Source organism: Aulostomus chinensis, chromosome 11 (assembly GCF_037954235.1).
Source record: "Aulostomus chinensis isolate RoL2024-O1b breed Wild chromosome 11, RoL_Achi_v1.0, whole genome shotgun sequence".
NCBI classification, from domain to species: domain Eukaryota; kingdom Metazoa; phylum Chordata; class Actinopteri; order Syngnathiformes; family Aulostomidae; genus Aulostomus; species Aulostomus chinensis.
In genome coordinates, this window is record NC_141330.1 from 1306450 (window position 1) to 1320000 (window position 13551).

Sequence of the window (13551 nt, forward strand, 5' to 3'; positions counted from 1 at the left end):
TGAGTCAAAATGTATTTTCCACAATAAAGAGTTAATATGTGACATTTGAGATTTCCGGGTCTCATTCTTTCACACGAAAGCAGCATGACCCGGATGTCGGTAGCTTGTGAGTTGAGAGACGCGGCTTTACAGCCCAAAACGTGCAGGTCGGTTCATTTTTATATTTTAGAAAGTTATTTTTAAAGAATTCCCAAGTAGATGTCTGTCGAAATCGACCCATCTGTGTCTACGGACACTCAGCGCTGGACTCCCCGTCAGGGTCCGTGCCTGTCGACAGTGACGGTGGCGGTTGTAGTCGACCTCAGTTAGCCTCGGCGAGCTAGCACATGCTAGGGGTCAGTGTAAACATTCTCTAGCATGTTAAACGATGTTAAAAGCTACTGTATCATCAGAATACGCAACTTTAGATCCTCATTTTATATGTTTTAAGAACTTATTGGTAGATTTCAAACGACTGCACGTGGACACGGTTCATTCAGTTGTCAGCTAAACGGTTTCTCATCTTCTGAGGAGTTCCTCTGACGGCTGGCAGGCTGTAAATGGAGGAAACAACGGGACAGTTTTAAAATCAAAACCAGATTTGTCTTTTTTTTAAAGGAACTTTAGAACGTTTCATAGTGAAAACAGTGGTATTCTCAAATCTGTTAACTCATTAAAATCAAGGTATAGAGGAAACGTTGCTGTGGTTATCAGATGTGAAACGGTTCGTCAGCCATTCAGTGACGTCAGTAACGTTTTCTGTTTGTTTTGCAGGATGATTTTCCTAAAGCGATTTAGCTGAAATAAACCAATCACCACATCAGCATGCTGGAGAACTGAGGGAAGAGTTCACCTGTCACCATGTCAGATATTCAGATCAATATATGCTCCTCCGGGGACGCCTCGCTGAGGAGAGTCACAGCAGGAAATAAGAGGAAGAAAAAGAGGCTCCTTCAGAGGATGCAGTACTGTGATAACAAATGCAAATTCAACCACAGAAGGGGGCAGTCTGGACTACATCACCCACCTTCACAGCTGAACAGAGTGTCTGTAAATCATCCATCACATCCCACTTCCGCACAAAACCAAAGTTTACCTCTCACAGGCAGAGCAGCTGCTTCCTCCTCCTGCAGCTCCAAGCCTGCAGCCTCCACACTCAGTCTGCCTTCCCTGACCGTCACTGTGACCAACAAAGGCTGCCATGAAACGCCAAAGGAACCCGTGGACCAAGAATCATCATCCACCTTAGCCAGCTGTGCAGTAGCAGGCAGCCATCAGCCCTCTGGCCAAACACCTGCAGGGTTCCCCACTAAGTTCCTCGCTATCGACTGTGAGATGGTCGGTACGGGCCCGAAAGGACGCATCAGTCAGCTGGCGCGCTGCAGCATCGTGTCTTATGAAGGAGATGTGGTTTATGATAAATTCATTAACCCCTCTGTTCCCGTCACCGACTACCGCACCAGGTGGAGTGGTATCCGGCACCGTGACCTGGTGAAGGCCACGCCGTACTCGGAGGCCAGGAAGGAGGTGAGGTACCAGGTTGTGCTGTAGTTAAAAACGCCTCACCTCCTGTTTCACTTCCTCTTGTGGTACTTTATCAATACACTGGTGGGGAATATTTCAATTTGTTCAAACAAGTAAACTCCCTGGTCACCTTTCTGAGAAGTTGTTTAGGTGTGTATGTGGTGGAGGCGTTGACCTGAGACTCACTCACTTGAATGATGAAACTGACGCCTCACAGATTTTGCTTCTTTACTGTACGAATCTGATGATCTTTCTGAGTCGTTGTTGGATTTGTCTTCAGATACTGAGGCTGCTCATGGGGAAGGTGGTGATTGGTCACGCCATTCACAATGACTTCAAAGTCCTGGGTTACTCGCACCCCACCGCCTTGACCAGGGACACGTCCCGGATTCCGCTGCTCAACAGGAAGGCTGGTTTTGCAGAGAACGAGTGCGCCTCACTGAAGAGACTCACCAAGGCTATTTTCAACCGGGACATCCAGGTCGGTGAACCCCTGCTTGTGCAAGCGAGTGTGAGTGCCGGATGGCTGAATCAGTGGTTTTTGCAGCTGTTGCACTTTCTTTTAAACTCTCCACAACTAAAACCCAGCCCCTCAGTGCCTTGTCAGTCCAGTCTATGCTAATATCGTGATTCTGTGATTCTGAGCTCGTCTCTCCTGTGTCCTCAGACGGGGAAGAAGGGCCACTCCTCGGTGGAGGACGCCAAAGCCACGATGGAGCTTTACAGAGTGGTGGAGGACGAGTGGGAGAAGACGCTGGCCTCCAAATGAAAGTCCAGTTAGAACATGTTTCAGTTTAAATTGACTTTTGCGCCGGCAGGTATGTTTGGACCGCCTGGGCCACTACCCGCTAAAGGGTCCGCCTGTGCTGTTGACACCTGAAGGAAGGTACCAGGCCAGCTGGACCTGCAGATTTAGGGTTCTGGTTAAAAAAAGAAAGGCAACTTCCTGCTGCTTGAAACAATACTAAGGATGAGTACCAATACCTGTCTTTTTCTCTGACTTGCGTTCCAACAGTTTGATTCTGTCTCAGGGCTCCAGCATTTGGATGAAATGGTGCTTTTGCCACTAGGGGGCAGTCATGTCTTCATTTAGAACCTGCTCATGTGAGCCCGCTCAGACAAGATCTGGTTTCAAACTCAAGAGTTACTGAGGTCCCTGATTGTTTTCACATCAGTGTGGTTTGTAAATTTTAACCTGCCATTTTTGTACAAATTTTAAAAGATTGAAATTTTTGATGTGTTTACTGTTCAAGTTTGTTTTAAAGGGGAAAAAGAGCTCAGTTTGGATGCTCCTGCAAAGGGGAATCCCTCATGCTGTCTGGTCTTGTGTGCTGATCAGGGAGCTCCAGGCTCCTGACATCCAGAGCCCGGCCTCACGTTGCTGACTTTTAATGAAAATGTCTTCAATTTAATTTGGGTGTGACATTTTCTTGCCCTTTTTTAGGACTGGATGAAGACCGTAACCTTGTAATGAGCTGCCACAGTTCTGATACGCTGATATTTTCCACTTGATTTGACCGATCGTTGATATGGGGGGGGGGGGGGGGGGCATTGTGAATTTAAAGATGTGACATTTTTCTTTATTAACAAAACATAAAGAAAAGCCCATAAGTCACTTCTGTATCGCCTGACCGAGTTCAGTCTGTGTTGAGTTCTAAAAACAGATGGGGTTTTAGACAGTAACCGTGGAAACGGTTGCTGTCCTCCTTGCTACTTTCTACTCTACAGAGTATAAAGAAGCCCAGGAGGCGTGTTTCTGGTGCTAACACCTTTCACTTCTTTCTGGTGTGTTTGTGGGACGTGATGCCCCAGGAGAAAACCCAGAGAGGAAGCGTCAGAGATGATGGCGACGGGCATGAGTTCACTTGGTGTTTTGAAGCAGGTCTGTGCAGGTTAGGGCAGTGGGAGAAGGACGCAATGCATGATGGGACTCAGGGCGCTGCACTCTTGTTCCAGGAGCATGAACCTGAAAGCCTGATGTACGCGCTGCAGCCCGCCGGTGCTCCCGCCACTAGTTTGCCAACGGCGGCGTGTGGAAAGACACTGCAGAGTCTTCATTTTAATTTCTTTTAGAAAGTTTTTAAAAAGTCTTCAGTAGAACCTGGATCAACCTGGAGCTACCCTGAAAATACAGGACTAAAAGCAGGAGGCCTGTATGATAAATCTATATCATAGAAGGCGACGGGCCACCGATCGTTGCTCCTGCTCAAGATTCAGTGTGAATCCATCCTGCAGTCATGACCTCATCATGACCTCGTCATGACCTCATCATGACCTCGTCATGACCTCATGACCTCCCCATCCGTCTGTGCTCAGACCGCCCGTTAAAACCAGCATTCCTGCTTCTTATTCAAAATCAGCTGTTCTGCCATGTAGGTCGAATGTCCGAGTTCATGGAGGTTGTTGTTTCATCTCGTGACTTCGTGTCAACCCTCAGCTTGGAAACCTCAATAAACGTCTGCCATGTTTGAGTCAGGAGAATAATTACAGTCAGAAAAGCTGACATGACAGCCATGACTTGGAGCTTAAAGACTCGACAGGGACACAGAACGGTAAGCTTTTCATTTTGCAGCTTAATCTGAACCCGCTGCTGTGTGTATGAGCTGGTTAATGCGCTCCGCCGGCAGGCTGTTCAAGGGAGTGGTGCTGGTATTCATTCCCACAAATGAGGGCAGCCGTCGTACTTGAACACTCAGAGTCACGCACATCCTCCTGGCTGTGCAGGTGCGTCCCTGCCTCTTGAAATTAGCCCTGACATTCAGTTGTGAGTGCTGGAGCTCAGCACCTGCTGGAGGTCTGGCGATCCTCCCTGCACGCGTGCTGCTGCGTCATTTAAGCCTGGAGAACACCAGACCTGTGAGAGCTGCGGTTCTTGTGAAGAACTTCAAGACCCCACCAGAACAGCAGCTTGGATCAGGACACCTATCAATCAATCAGTAGGACCCAGTGATGAGGGTTCCTCCGGATGGTTCCTGTGACCGCACGTCTTCAGGCTTTTGGGTTTGCAAACATTGCAAGGCACCGTGATTGAATCGGTCCAGCAGGCCAGGTGATCCCACACTGTTCTGCCCTCCTAATCTCCCTGTGCCTGCGTCGGCAATAAAGCGAATAGTTTGATTTTATGCTTTGTTATTAGCTCCATACATGAAGGGTAAGGCTTTAAAACCGAAAGAGGCTTTTCTTCTGGGGAGGTTTTGAGTTGATCAGGTTTAAATTCAACATGTTTCAGGGCAAATGGCGGCTGAACACGAGCGTGATCGTGGCGCTCTTTGGTCCTCTGGGATTTTGGCCTTTTTAAAAATGTGCTGTAAAGTTATTGATTTAAAAGCTAGTCTCCAGTAAGAGGATTAAGAGTCCACCTGCTGAATTAATACCAACTTGAAAGAGCGCCGTTGGCCTCGTTAAGCAATACAGAATGGATTTCACGGGTTTCATTACCCCCTGGGTCAATTTATTGTGAGCTAGATTTGGCAGATTACCGTTTCCATACACCTGACACACAGCACATGCTCGCCATGGCCCAGCACCGGCTACATGTGTGTAATTCGGTTTTTATTACCCGCGGCCAAGCCATCAAGAATGTGTCCATCTTGCAGATTGCTGGTTGACCGTGTTAGCAGCAGAACCAGAAGGCCTCGCGGGTCCTCCAGGAAACAGGAAATGGAACTCTCTGGAACAACTGAAGGACGCAAGTCGGCTGGGCAGAAGATCCTTGTATACCTGTTCACCTGTACTTTATTGATAATAGTCTGTAGCCAGGAGGGCGGGCTCGGACCAGGTGCTCTCCATGGTGCTGGCGCCACGAACTGGGCCAACTTGCCCAAAACAACAAAAAGGGAAAACCAGTCAAACAACTGAAGGCTTTAAGAGAGAAAAAGTTTAAAAAAAGTTAATGTACTTGAGCTAAAACCACTGGCCCCTAAATGTACGTTCACTAGCTAATGTTAGTGGCTTTAACGAAAAAACTACAACATCCAGATGTATTTTCAGGAGCTACTTTTCACTAACTAGCTTGATGTATCAACCACCAGGAGCCACTAGCCCGGGGCCCCAGATCACTCGAACCGGCCCTGTCCTGATCCAGGGGGGATTATGACATTCCCGGCAGGAGGATGGATGGAGGGGAGGGGGGGCGGGGGTTCTCGGTCCTTAAACTCTGCCTTCATCCCCCTCTCCCCTCTCTTCACCTCCTGTCCCCGGTGAAGTCGGGACGGACACAACCAGCCTCCGCCTCCCCCGCTCAGCCCAAGAACCAGCCTCGTCTCCCGGCTGACAGCGTCTCAGAGGCCGCGGGAGCTCCGGTCGGAGGAGGAAGAACACCGAGGAAGTTGAGCGAGACTCAAGCGACGAGGATGAAGTGAGGCGACTCTGATTCACCTTCAATCCCAGCAAATGCGAGCCAATTACTGATGATGTTACTTATGATCATTAATTACTGATTAAGATGTTACTTATGATCATTAATTACTGATTAAGATGTTACTTATTATTAATTATTGATTAAGATACCAGTTACCAGCAATAAATGAATCGTGTGTGTGTGTGTGTGTGTGTGTGTGTGTGTGTGTGTGTAAGTAAAAGTGTAGAATTCCTCTGAGAGTTTTAGTTTGCTCGTCCCTGACTGATGTTGTTGTTATTATTATTGTTATTATTATTATTTCTGCTGTTGTTGTTGCTTGTCTGACATCACGTGGTCATTCAGACTTCTCAGTTTTGGAGCTCCACCCTGCAGTTTCATATACTTTCACAGGGAGAGCTGATCAAGTCGGTGGCATGAGACGATTCAGAGAGGAAAAACTAGGGTTTTATGTTCAACACTGTATTATTACAGCTGGGTTCTTGTGGGAAATACTACATAATACTACATAATACTACATAATACTCCATACAAACTATCTACAGCTGACAAGGTCTTGGAATGGTTTGGTGAAAATGTTGCCTCCTGGCTCTGCATCTGCTTCAACCTGTGTCGCTTGACTTACATGGCAAAGTTAGAGTAGATCCTAGTTACAGTAAGAATGAGCAGCGGGGGTTTGGATCCAGGCTCTGGGCCGTCTCACGTACCCTCTCACTCTGCTCCAACTCCTCATCCTCACCTCAGCACCAGCACTGCTGCATTTTGAAGCACCCCCCCCCCCCCAAAAAAACAACAACACATGGACGATAACTGGTGTCATTCGATGTTTTAACCTCACATAAAAGAAAAGAGTTGGCATTCGATTCCACTGCACGTCCACGTCTTCAGCTCAGACCCTCAGAAGTATTTCTTTCTGAGTCTGTGGCTTTGTGTTTTTGCTGCTGGAGATTCTTAATCTCAGCGAGACCGAACGGAAATAAAACGATGTAGCATAAACGGAGACACTCTCACTTGTACTTTGTTACTTTGCATACTGGAGAAAAAGTTTGGGTTGTTGTGAAAAATATGGGAGCAGCAACGAAATCACAACAATCTTCTTTAAAAAGAAAAACGGAACAGTGGTTGTACAAACTCAGAGTTCACCGCCATATTGAAGATAATTGTAAAATAACAGTGAGTATTCTACAGAGGTTATCAAGATCTTTAACTTCACTCACAAGAATGATTGATGAGGACAACATCAAACGTGCCAGCCTCAGTTTAAAGGACAACAGTTTGAGTTCCGTCTCACTGCAGGTTCCTTGGAAGATTTGTATTTTTAGGCAAAGCAACCTGAGCAGATAAGAGTTGGAATGTCAGTAACCTCAATATTTTGTGGTCAATCTCCAATTAAAAGTTGGATCATTTGTTTTGAGTCGTCCCCGGCTGGTGCACAGCACGCCGGGCAGGTAGCGCTGTCGCGCTGCGCCGGCTGCACAGGCGTCCGTGAGTGCAGAGCTGTGGCAGCATTGAGTTGCCAGCAGCACCAACTGCTTTAATGAGCGTTGCAGTGTTGAGTGTAAGCTTTTAAAACTCAGAGCATTTCTGTCTAATCAGCTTGTGGCAGCAGCAACACCCAACTCCTGCTCGCTGAATAGAAACGGCTTTTGTCACCTCTAAAAGTTTCGCCCCCCAGCTGCGGGCAGAAGACGGCGTGGCTGCTGCTTCAGACGGGCTTGTTCTAAACGGTTCCTGTGAGCTTCACGTCTCTCTCAGCTCTCAGTCATGCTGTTTCTTCCTTTCTGCTGTCCTATTCTGCAAGAGCTCCCCCACTAGTTTCCAACCCTCCCCGGATGCTTCCTGTCACAGTGCGTCTGTCAGGGAGGTTGGGGTTGCCCCTGGAGATGGGGAGACAAGTCATACGAGGTGGCGCGATGGAGGAGCTGCCGAGGGGCAGAATCAGGGTCTGGAGCAGTGGAGGATGTGATGTCAGGTGGCTCCGGCGACGGCTGTGGTCTGAACAACGAGAGGCAAAGAGGGGGCCACTTCACATTCGTTTACCTTCGACCTTTAATCTCCTCATCAAATCCACCAGTTGCTCCCTCCAGGTCAGCTGACAAACCCTAAACTCTGGCAAAGGCTCCGGTGGAATGACCGTCACGCCGTGAATCAGCGGTCACGCTGGAGTCGTTTCTGTGCCAGCCACAGTTTGCCCCTCTGTCCTGTGTCTTTAGAGCAGAGTATCTGTGGAACTCCTTGGCTCACAGGTCCTCTGGGACTCCATGCGTTCTTACTAGTTAATGACTCAATGAATGACGAGTCAACGGATGAGTCCATATTGTGAGTTGTGTTTGGACAAGTCTGTTGCGGCGTGTTCAGGCTAGGTGTGTGGCTCTCTGCTAGCATGTTAGCACGGTGCTCTGTGATTGTCTGCTGTTAAAGCTGTAGTCAAAGTGGCACCTCCTCCTCCTTTGCAGCCTCAAATGACCTTTCCTGGCAAACGGAGTGGTCAGACATCCTCACATGGCCCCTGCCGCCGCCTTTCCTAACGATGAAGTCATCGACTATTCAGACACTGGTTGCACTTCTGGTGTTGCCTGGGATGCGTCCTCCACCGGCTCAACCTCCCCAGAGAAACCACCTCCCTCTCTATGTGTCGTCTCTGTTGTGATGTGTGTAGATGTGGTCATGGGGAGCAGCCACACACTGCGCTCATCTCAACGGAGTGTGTGTTGGACAAAGAGAGTGAGACAGTTTGAAATGAAGGGATTTGTGTTGTCATCCAGCAATGGAAGATGTGCAAAATGGAACTGGAGCCAGCCGACAGGCTACATAACCGATCTACCCCTGATTTGTCTGGCTGTGCTATTTTTTTCCCCTCTTGGGTTCTTCTTAGTGGGAATTCTTCATTTGCTCCTGAAAATTTGCTTAAGAAATTGTAAATAATTACAGAATTCAAGAAGACTTTGCTTTGCAGAACCAGTCCAAAGTCTTGAGGGTGGAACCTCAGTGGCGTGCTGCGGTTGTGTACCAGGAAGCGCTGTCCAGTAGCGCAGGCTTTGCATGACGATCCAGCTGAGTCTGAAGAAAACTTTTTCTTCTGCCAAAACGTGGTGATCAGTGGAAACTAACATCTGACGATGAGGCATTTCGGATGTTTTAAAAGCTCTTTTTGTGCTGCGAGGTGAAGTGTGGTGCCTCCAGTCAGGCTGTGATGGAAGCTCAGGGTGATGCAGCAGGGAGACCACGCCGCTGCTCTCCTGTGCAGAACGCTCAAGTCACTCCAGCTGAGCTGCTGAGTGCAGCGTTAGCATGATTCAAGCCGCTACAACGGGCGGACTGGAAACACGCCAGATTGAAATGAAGCAGAATGATCCTTTAATTTATCCCCAAGCAGAAATAAAAGGTGTTTGTAACAGAGGATTACAGGGGAAATAGGATTATAATACAGAGTAGAAACGGATGTCAAAGTGAGTTAAACAGCTGCTGGAATTGAGCAACACCAGAATCCTCCAAACAGAAACAGCAACTCTTCTAGAAGGCATTTGATGCGTTTGCTTTTCCTTTCATGTCTTCCATAGATGTTTGGTCCAGGTGAAGAGTTAGAAAGGCTCCTCTCAGCTCGCCTGCTTTGAAGTTTGTCGTTGCTGCTGTGACTCGTTTTGACGTCTTCGTAGCGCAGCCGTTCTTCCTGCTAGCTCACTGTTCTGTGGCGATCAAGAAGGTTTGGATCAGCGCTGAACGTGTCTGCTGTTGGCCTCAAGGACCAGCGTGAACATCCTTCTCGACGACTACCATCTGACAACATCAGGATGTGTGGGACGTCTTTGTCAACGCAGGTTGTTAACGGCTGAAGCTCACGGTCGGACCGGTGCTCACCGAATGTCTGTCATCCAGCTTCAAACCGCGAAGCCGTGATTTTTGAGTTGACTTTATGTCACTTTGTTGAAATTGGTGCTAACAGTGGTGGGTGGGTGTGTCCTGCAGGACTGTGAGGCGGAGCTCATTCCTATGCCAACCAGTGAGGTTTCTTCTTCTTTCTTTTTGTAAGAGGTGGTTGTTGTGGTGCATGTGACCGATCGCCGCCACCGCGGGTGAGGTAATTGCCATGCCAGCCAGGCTCTTTGGCATTGCAGTCAGTCAGCATGTTTGGTAGTTCAAGACCAGGGTGGGGTGACTCCCCCCACCTCCGCTAAAACTTGTCAGTGCTAAATTACCTTTTCTGTCCACAGGTCAAAAGGCTCAGGAACATTCAAACTTGAGCAGCCACTCAAGATTACAGCTACTTTTTGGCTGGTGAAAGGAGCTCCTCTTTCACCAGCATGGGGCTGCTGGCTGATGCTAATTTTGCGGCCCGCTAATGGCTTGTTGATGCTGCTTGTTGGTTGACTACATTTTGTGATCTAAGCAGAAATTTTGGTGCGGAATCCTGATGACAGCTGATATTTTTAAGCTGTCTAGTTATGCAGTTGGCATCATGTGATCAATCTGAGTCCTCTGGGAAACTGCTCTTGAAGGATAGCGGGGAGTTTTTCTCAGAGGTTCTGAATCAACGGACTGGTAATGATGGTAAATCTACTTTAGCTGGAGGTTGGGCTCCAGTCCGACCCTCCAGGGAGGTTTTAGGGAATCAGAATTCAGCTCACACCCTGCAGCTCCTGAAGGCTGACTCACAACAGCTAGAAAGAAGCTCCAAGGACGCACACACACACTCGCACATACACACACACTTTCTCTAAGACAAATAATAAAGCCTAATTCTTACTATCACAAATGCATATATTTAAATAAAAATCTCTCAGCTGCAGAACAAAGGAGCAAATGAGTGTTCTAGCAGTCATTAAGGTTCTCTCAGTCATTTGTGACTCACAGTTTTTGAATGGTACAGAATCCATTTGATGGATGCGATAAAAGACTTTATAAAATAACCCTCCAAGCAGGAGCTGGCGTTGATGTCCTGATCACTGTTGATGAGGTTCACGAGGTAAAACCTGAAACACTGAGGCCACTTTTTACCGTCACTTCAAGTTCAAACGCCATCCCGTTGTGTCATTAACAGACTGGACATGTTCCTCCGTGTGCTGCTGGGCGCCATCTGTCTGCTCGTCCTCCCGCTGTCATTGACTGCCCACCACGAGTCAGGTACCCTCCACCGTCCTTCGTTGTCACTCCCACTGACACCATCCACCGCTGTATTAAATCACACATGACCTCTGACCTTTAGGGGCAGCGGGTGCTCTTTAATCACCCCGTCTGTCTTTTTTGCTGACACAAAAGCTCCTTTCAAGGATTTTCCAGGTCAGCTGATGGTGAAGGAAATGGCTGCAAACGGCGGTGCAGCTGGAGAACATTGAACGATTGAGATGAGCAATACTTTTACACAGATATTAGGATGTAATAGTCTGTACAAAATACTACAGAAATATACATCATATTGGGTGAAATGTGACTTCAAGATTACATCTTTAAATCGTTATCACTCGTTAAAAGTTTTCCAATGACTTTGAAGCGTTTCTCTTCTCAGATGAATCAAAACTTCTCCAGGTGACCATACCTGTCAGCCCGCCGATGTACGCCGTGCTCGGCGGCCCTCTCAAGTTACCCTGCCTGGTGTCACTGGCCCATCCGCCGCCGTCCCCGTCCACTAATGGCCGTCACGCAGTACTGTCTGTCCCACGAGTTAAATGGAGCGTGCTGGCTCATGGCCAAGAGACAGAGATCTTGGTTGCTCGTGGCGACAGGGTGAAAGTGAGCGAGGCCTACAAGGACCGAGCCTCGCTGCTCAACTACGCCTACTCCCCTGCCGACCTGACGTTGCAGCTGGAGAGCCTGAGGCAGAACGACACCGGCCTGTACCGCTGCGAGGTGCAGCAGGGCCTGGAGGACGCTGATGATGTGATGCAGGTCAAGGTCAAAGGTAAAGGTGATGTAGAAGCTGCGCAAAATATCTCAAAAATTGATTTTATTTAAGAACAGATGTTGGTGGAAAAATACCAAGACCTGATGCTGCCTGATGGATGTTCAAGGGCCCTGATTTTGTTATCAATATCATGAAGATCAGAAACGTGTCATTGATGGGCTGCTGTTTGGGAATGTATTTGTCCCAAAACTCTGGGTTTAATGGATGATGTTTTCAGACAGGTGGGCGTGCGGTAGCATTGTTCACTCACGGAGCTGCTGTTTTCCAGGTGTGGTGTTCCACTATCGTGATGCATCCAGCCGATACGCCTTCACCTTTGAGCGGGCCAGAGATGCCTGCCAGGAGATCGGGGCTCAAATTGCAACCCCGGAGCAGCTCATCGCTGCCTACCACAGCGGATACGAGCAGTGTGACGCAGGCTGGCTCTCCGACCACTCCGTCAGGTGAGCGCCTGAGCCAACATGTGCCAGGCTAATTTTGCAGGTACTTTGAGGAGTGGTAAGGGGTTGTGATGCGTCCGGCCACAGATATCCTATCCAGATGCCAAGAGAAGGCTGTTTTGGGGACATGGATGAACTTCCAGGAGTGAGGAACTACGGACTCTTGGAGGCAGACGAGCTGTATGACGTCTACTGCTACGTGGAGAACATCGCAGGTCAGTCAGACTCGGGGTTTCTTATCTCCGACTCTGTCTTTTGGCCCAGGTTTCTTTTAGGTGGACCAGAGACTCTCATTTCAGAGACAGGTTGGTGTTCTACCCACACCAGTTGTTTTCCTCTTCTTCCTGGAGGGGTTTTTGTTTTTTTTATGTTCAATTAGCACACCGATATCACGCTACAACATCCAGTGCCTCTAGAGTTGTAAAGTAGTAAAAAGTATATTGTGCTTTCTTATCTATTTGTTACTTGTACTTTTTAAAATTGCTGTCAACGCCCTCATACTCAAATGTATCAGATGTCGTTTCTTTGTCTGACCGGTGGAGAGTGAGTGTGTGTGCGCGCGCGCGTGTGTGTGTGTGTGTGTGTGTGTGTGTGTGTGTGTGTGTGTAAGTTTATCTTGTTCATCAAATTGCTGAAAGTTCCCAGCAGTAATGTTGTAGTGGAGCTGTGGCCTCAACCATCCTCTTGACTGAGAATGATTTATGATATAGATTCTAATAAATGGTTAGAGTTAAAGTTCTTGATGCAGGCCTCACTTCACTCTTCCTGTTAAAACAGGTCATGTGTTCCATGGCTCCGCCCCTCAGCGTTTCACCTTCCTGGAGGCCAAGGCCTACTGTGAGAATCTAGGGGCGGAGCTGGCCACCACTGCTCAGTTACATGCAGCCTGGGACGAGGGACTGAACCACTGCAGCCCAGGGTGGCTGGCGGATGGGAGTGTGCGGTACCCCATCGTCACCCCCAGAGAGCGCTGTGGAGGTGGGGGGCCTGGGGTCAGGACAGTCTATCGATTCGCCAACCAGACGGGGTTCCCTGAGGCTGACACGCGACACGACGTCTACTGCTTTCAAGGTGGGAGAGCTTTTATTCTCAAATCTTCTGCCTGCCGCTGCCTCTCCCGTTAAGGCTGAAGTATTGTGACTCGTCCTCCCTGCTCATTTCAACGCGTGATACCAGTGGAAGGTCTTCACTTCTAATAATGCGGAGATAACATTAATCATTTATTAATACAGAAAATATGAATATGAAGTTTCCACATCACAACACAACATGGCATTGACCAACTAAACACCAGTATGACAAAGACTTTCCCCTCGTTTCTCCAGGTGACTGCCTTCCCTTCACCCAGTCGC

At 48.3% G+C, this 13551-nt stretch overlaps 2 protein-coding genes across 4 annotated transcripts in view; both read left to right on the plus strand.

The window, feature by feature from the left end:
* Window positions 1-43: 43 nt before the first annotated feature.
* isg20l2 (interferon stimulated exonuclease gene 20-like 2) lies at window positions 44-2737 on the plus strand. The gene is made up of 4 exons (XM_086217606.1): window positions 44-146; window positions 754-1506; window positions 1784-1984; window positions 2171-2737. The coding sequence occupies exons 2-4, from the start codon at window positions 841-843 to the stop codon at window positions 2270-2272; spliced, it is 969 nt and encodes a 322-aa protein (XP_086073732.1). The 5' UTR covers window positions 44-146; window positions 754-840; the 3' UTR covers window positions 2273-2737.
* A 309-nt stretch (window positions 2738-3046) lies between these two features.
* The window catches only part of bcan (brevican), a 24699-nt gene continuing 14194 nt past the window's right edge, over window positions 3047-13551 (plus strand). For 2 of the 3 annotated variants that reach the window (XM_086217597.1, XM_086217598.1), the window contains exons 1-7: window positions 3047-5860; window positions 10899-10981; window positions 11364-11756; window positions 12028-12202; window positions 12287-12414; window positions 12977-13270; window positions 13525-13551. The exon at window positions 13525-13551 is cut by the window's right edge and continues 768 nt beyond it. In XM_086217597.1, coding sequence (XP_086073723.1) covers window positions 5616-5860; window positions 10899-10981; window positions 11364-11756; window positions 12028-12202; window positions 12287-12414; window positions 12977-13270; window positions 13525-13551 — 1345 coding nt within the window. In that variant the 5' untranslated portion in view covers window positions 3047-5615. Of the gene's footprint in view, window positions 5861-10437; window positions 10824-10898; window positions 10982-11363; window positions 11757-12027; window positions 12203-12286; window positions 12415-12976; window positions 13271-13524 lie in introns of those variants that run through there. The other variant, XM_086217599.1, reaches the window with a different exon arrangement.

Bases quoted from the DNA above. Each gene is read 5' to 3' on its own strand.
- isg20l2 (XM_086217606.1), top strand. From the start codon at position 841: ATGTCAGATATTCAGATCAATATATGCTCCTCCGGGGACGCCTCGCTG. The intron at 1,507-1,783 runs GTGAGGTACCAG...ATTTGTCTTCAG, and splicing joins ACTCGGAGGCCAGGAAGGAG to ATACTGAGGCTGCTCATGGG. The intron at 1,985-2,170 runs GTCGGTGAACCC...CTGTGTCCTCAG, and splicing joins TTTTCAACCGGGACATCCAG to ACGGGGAAGAAGGGCCACTC.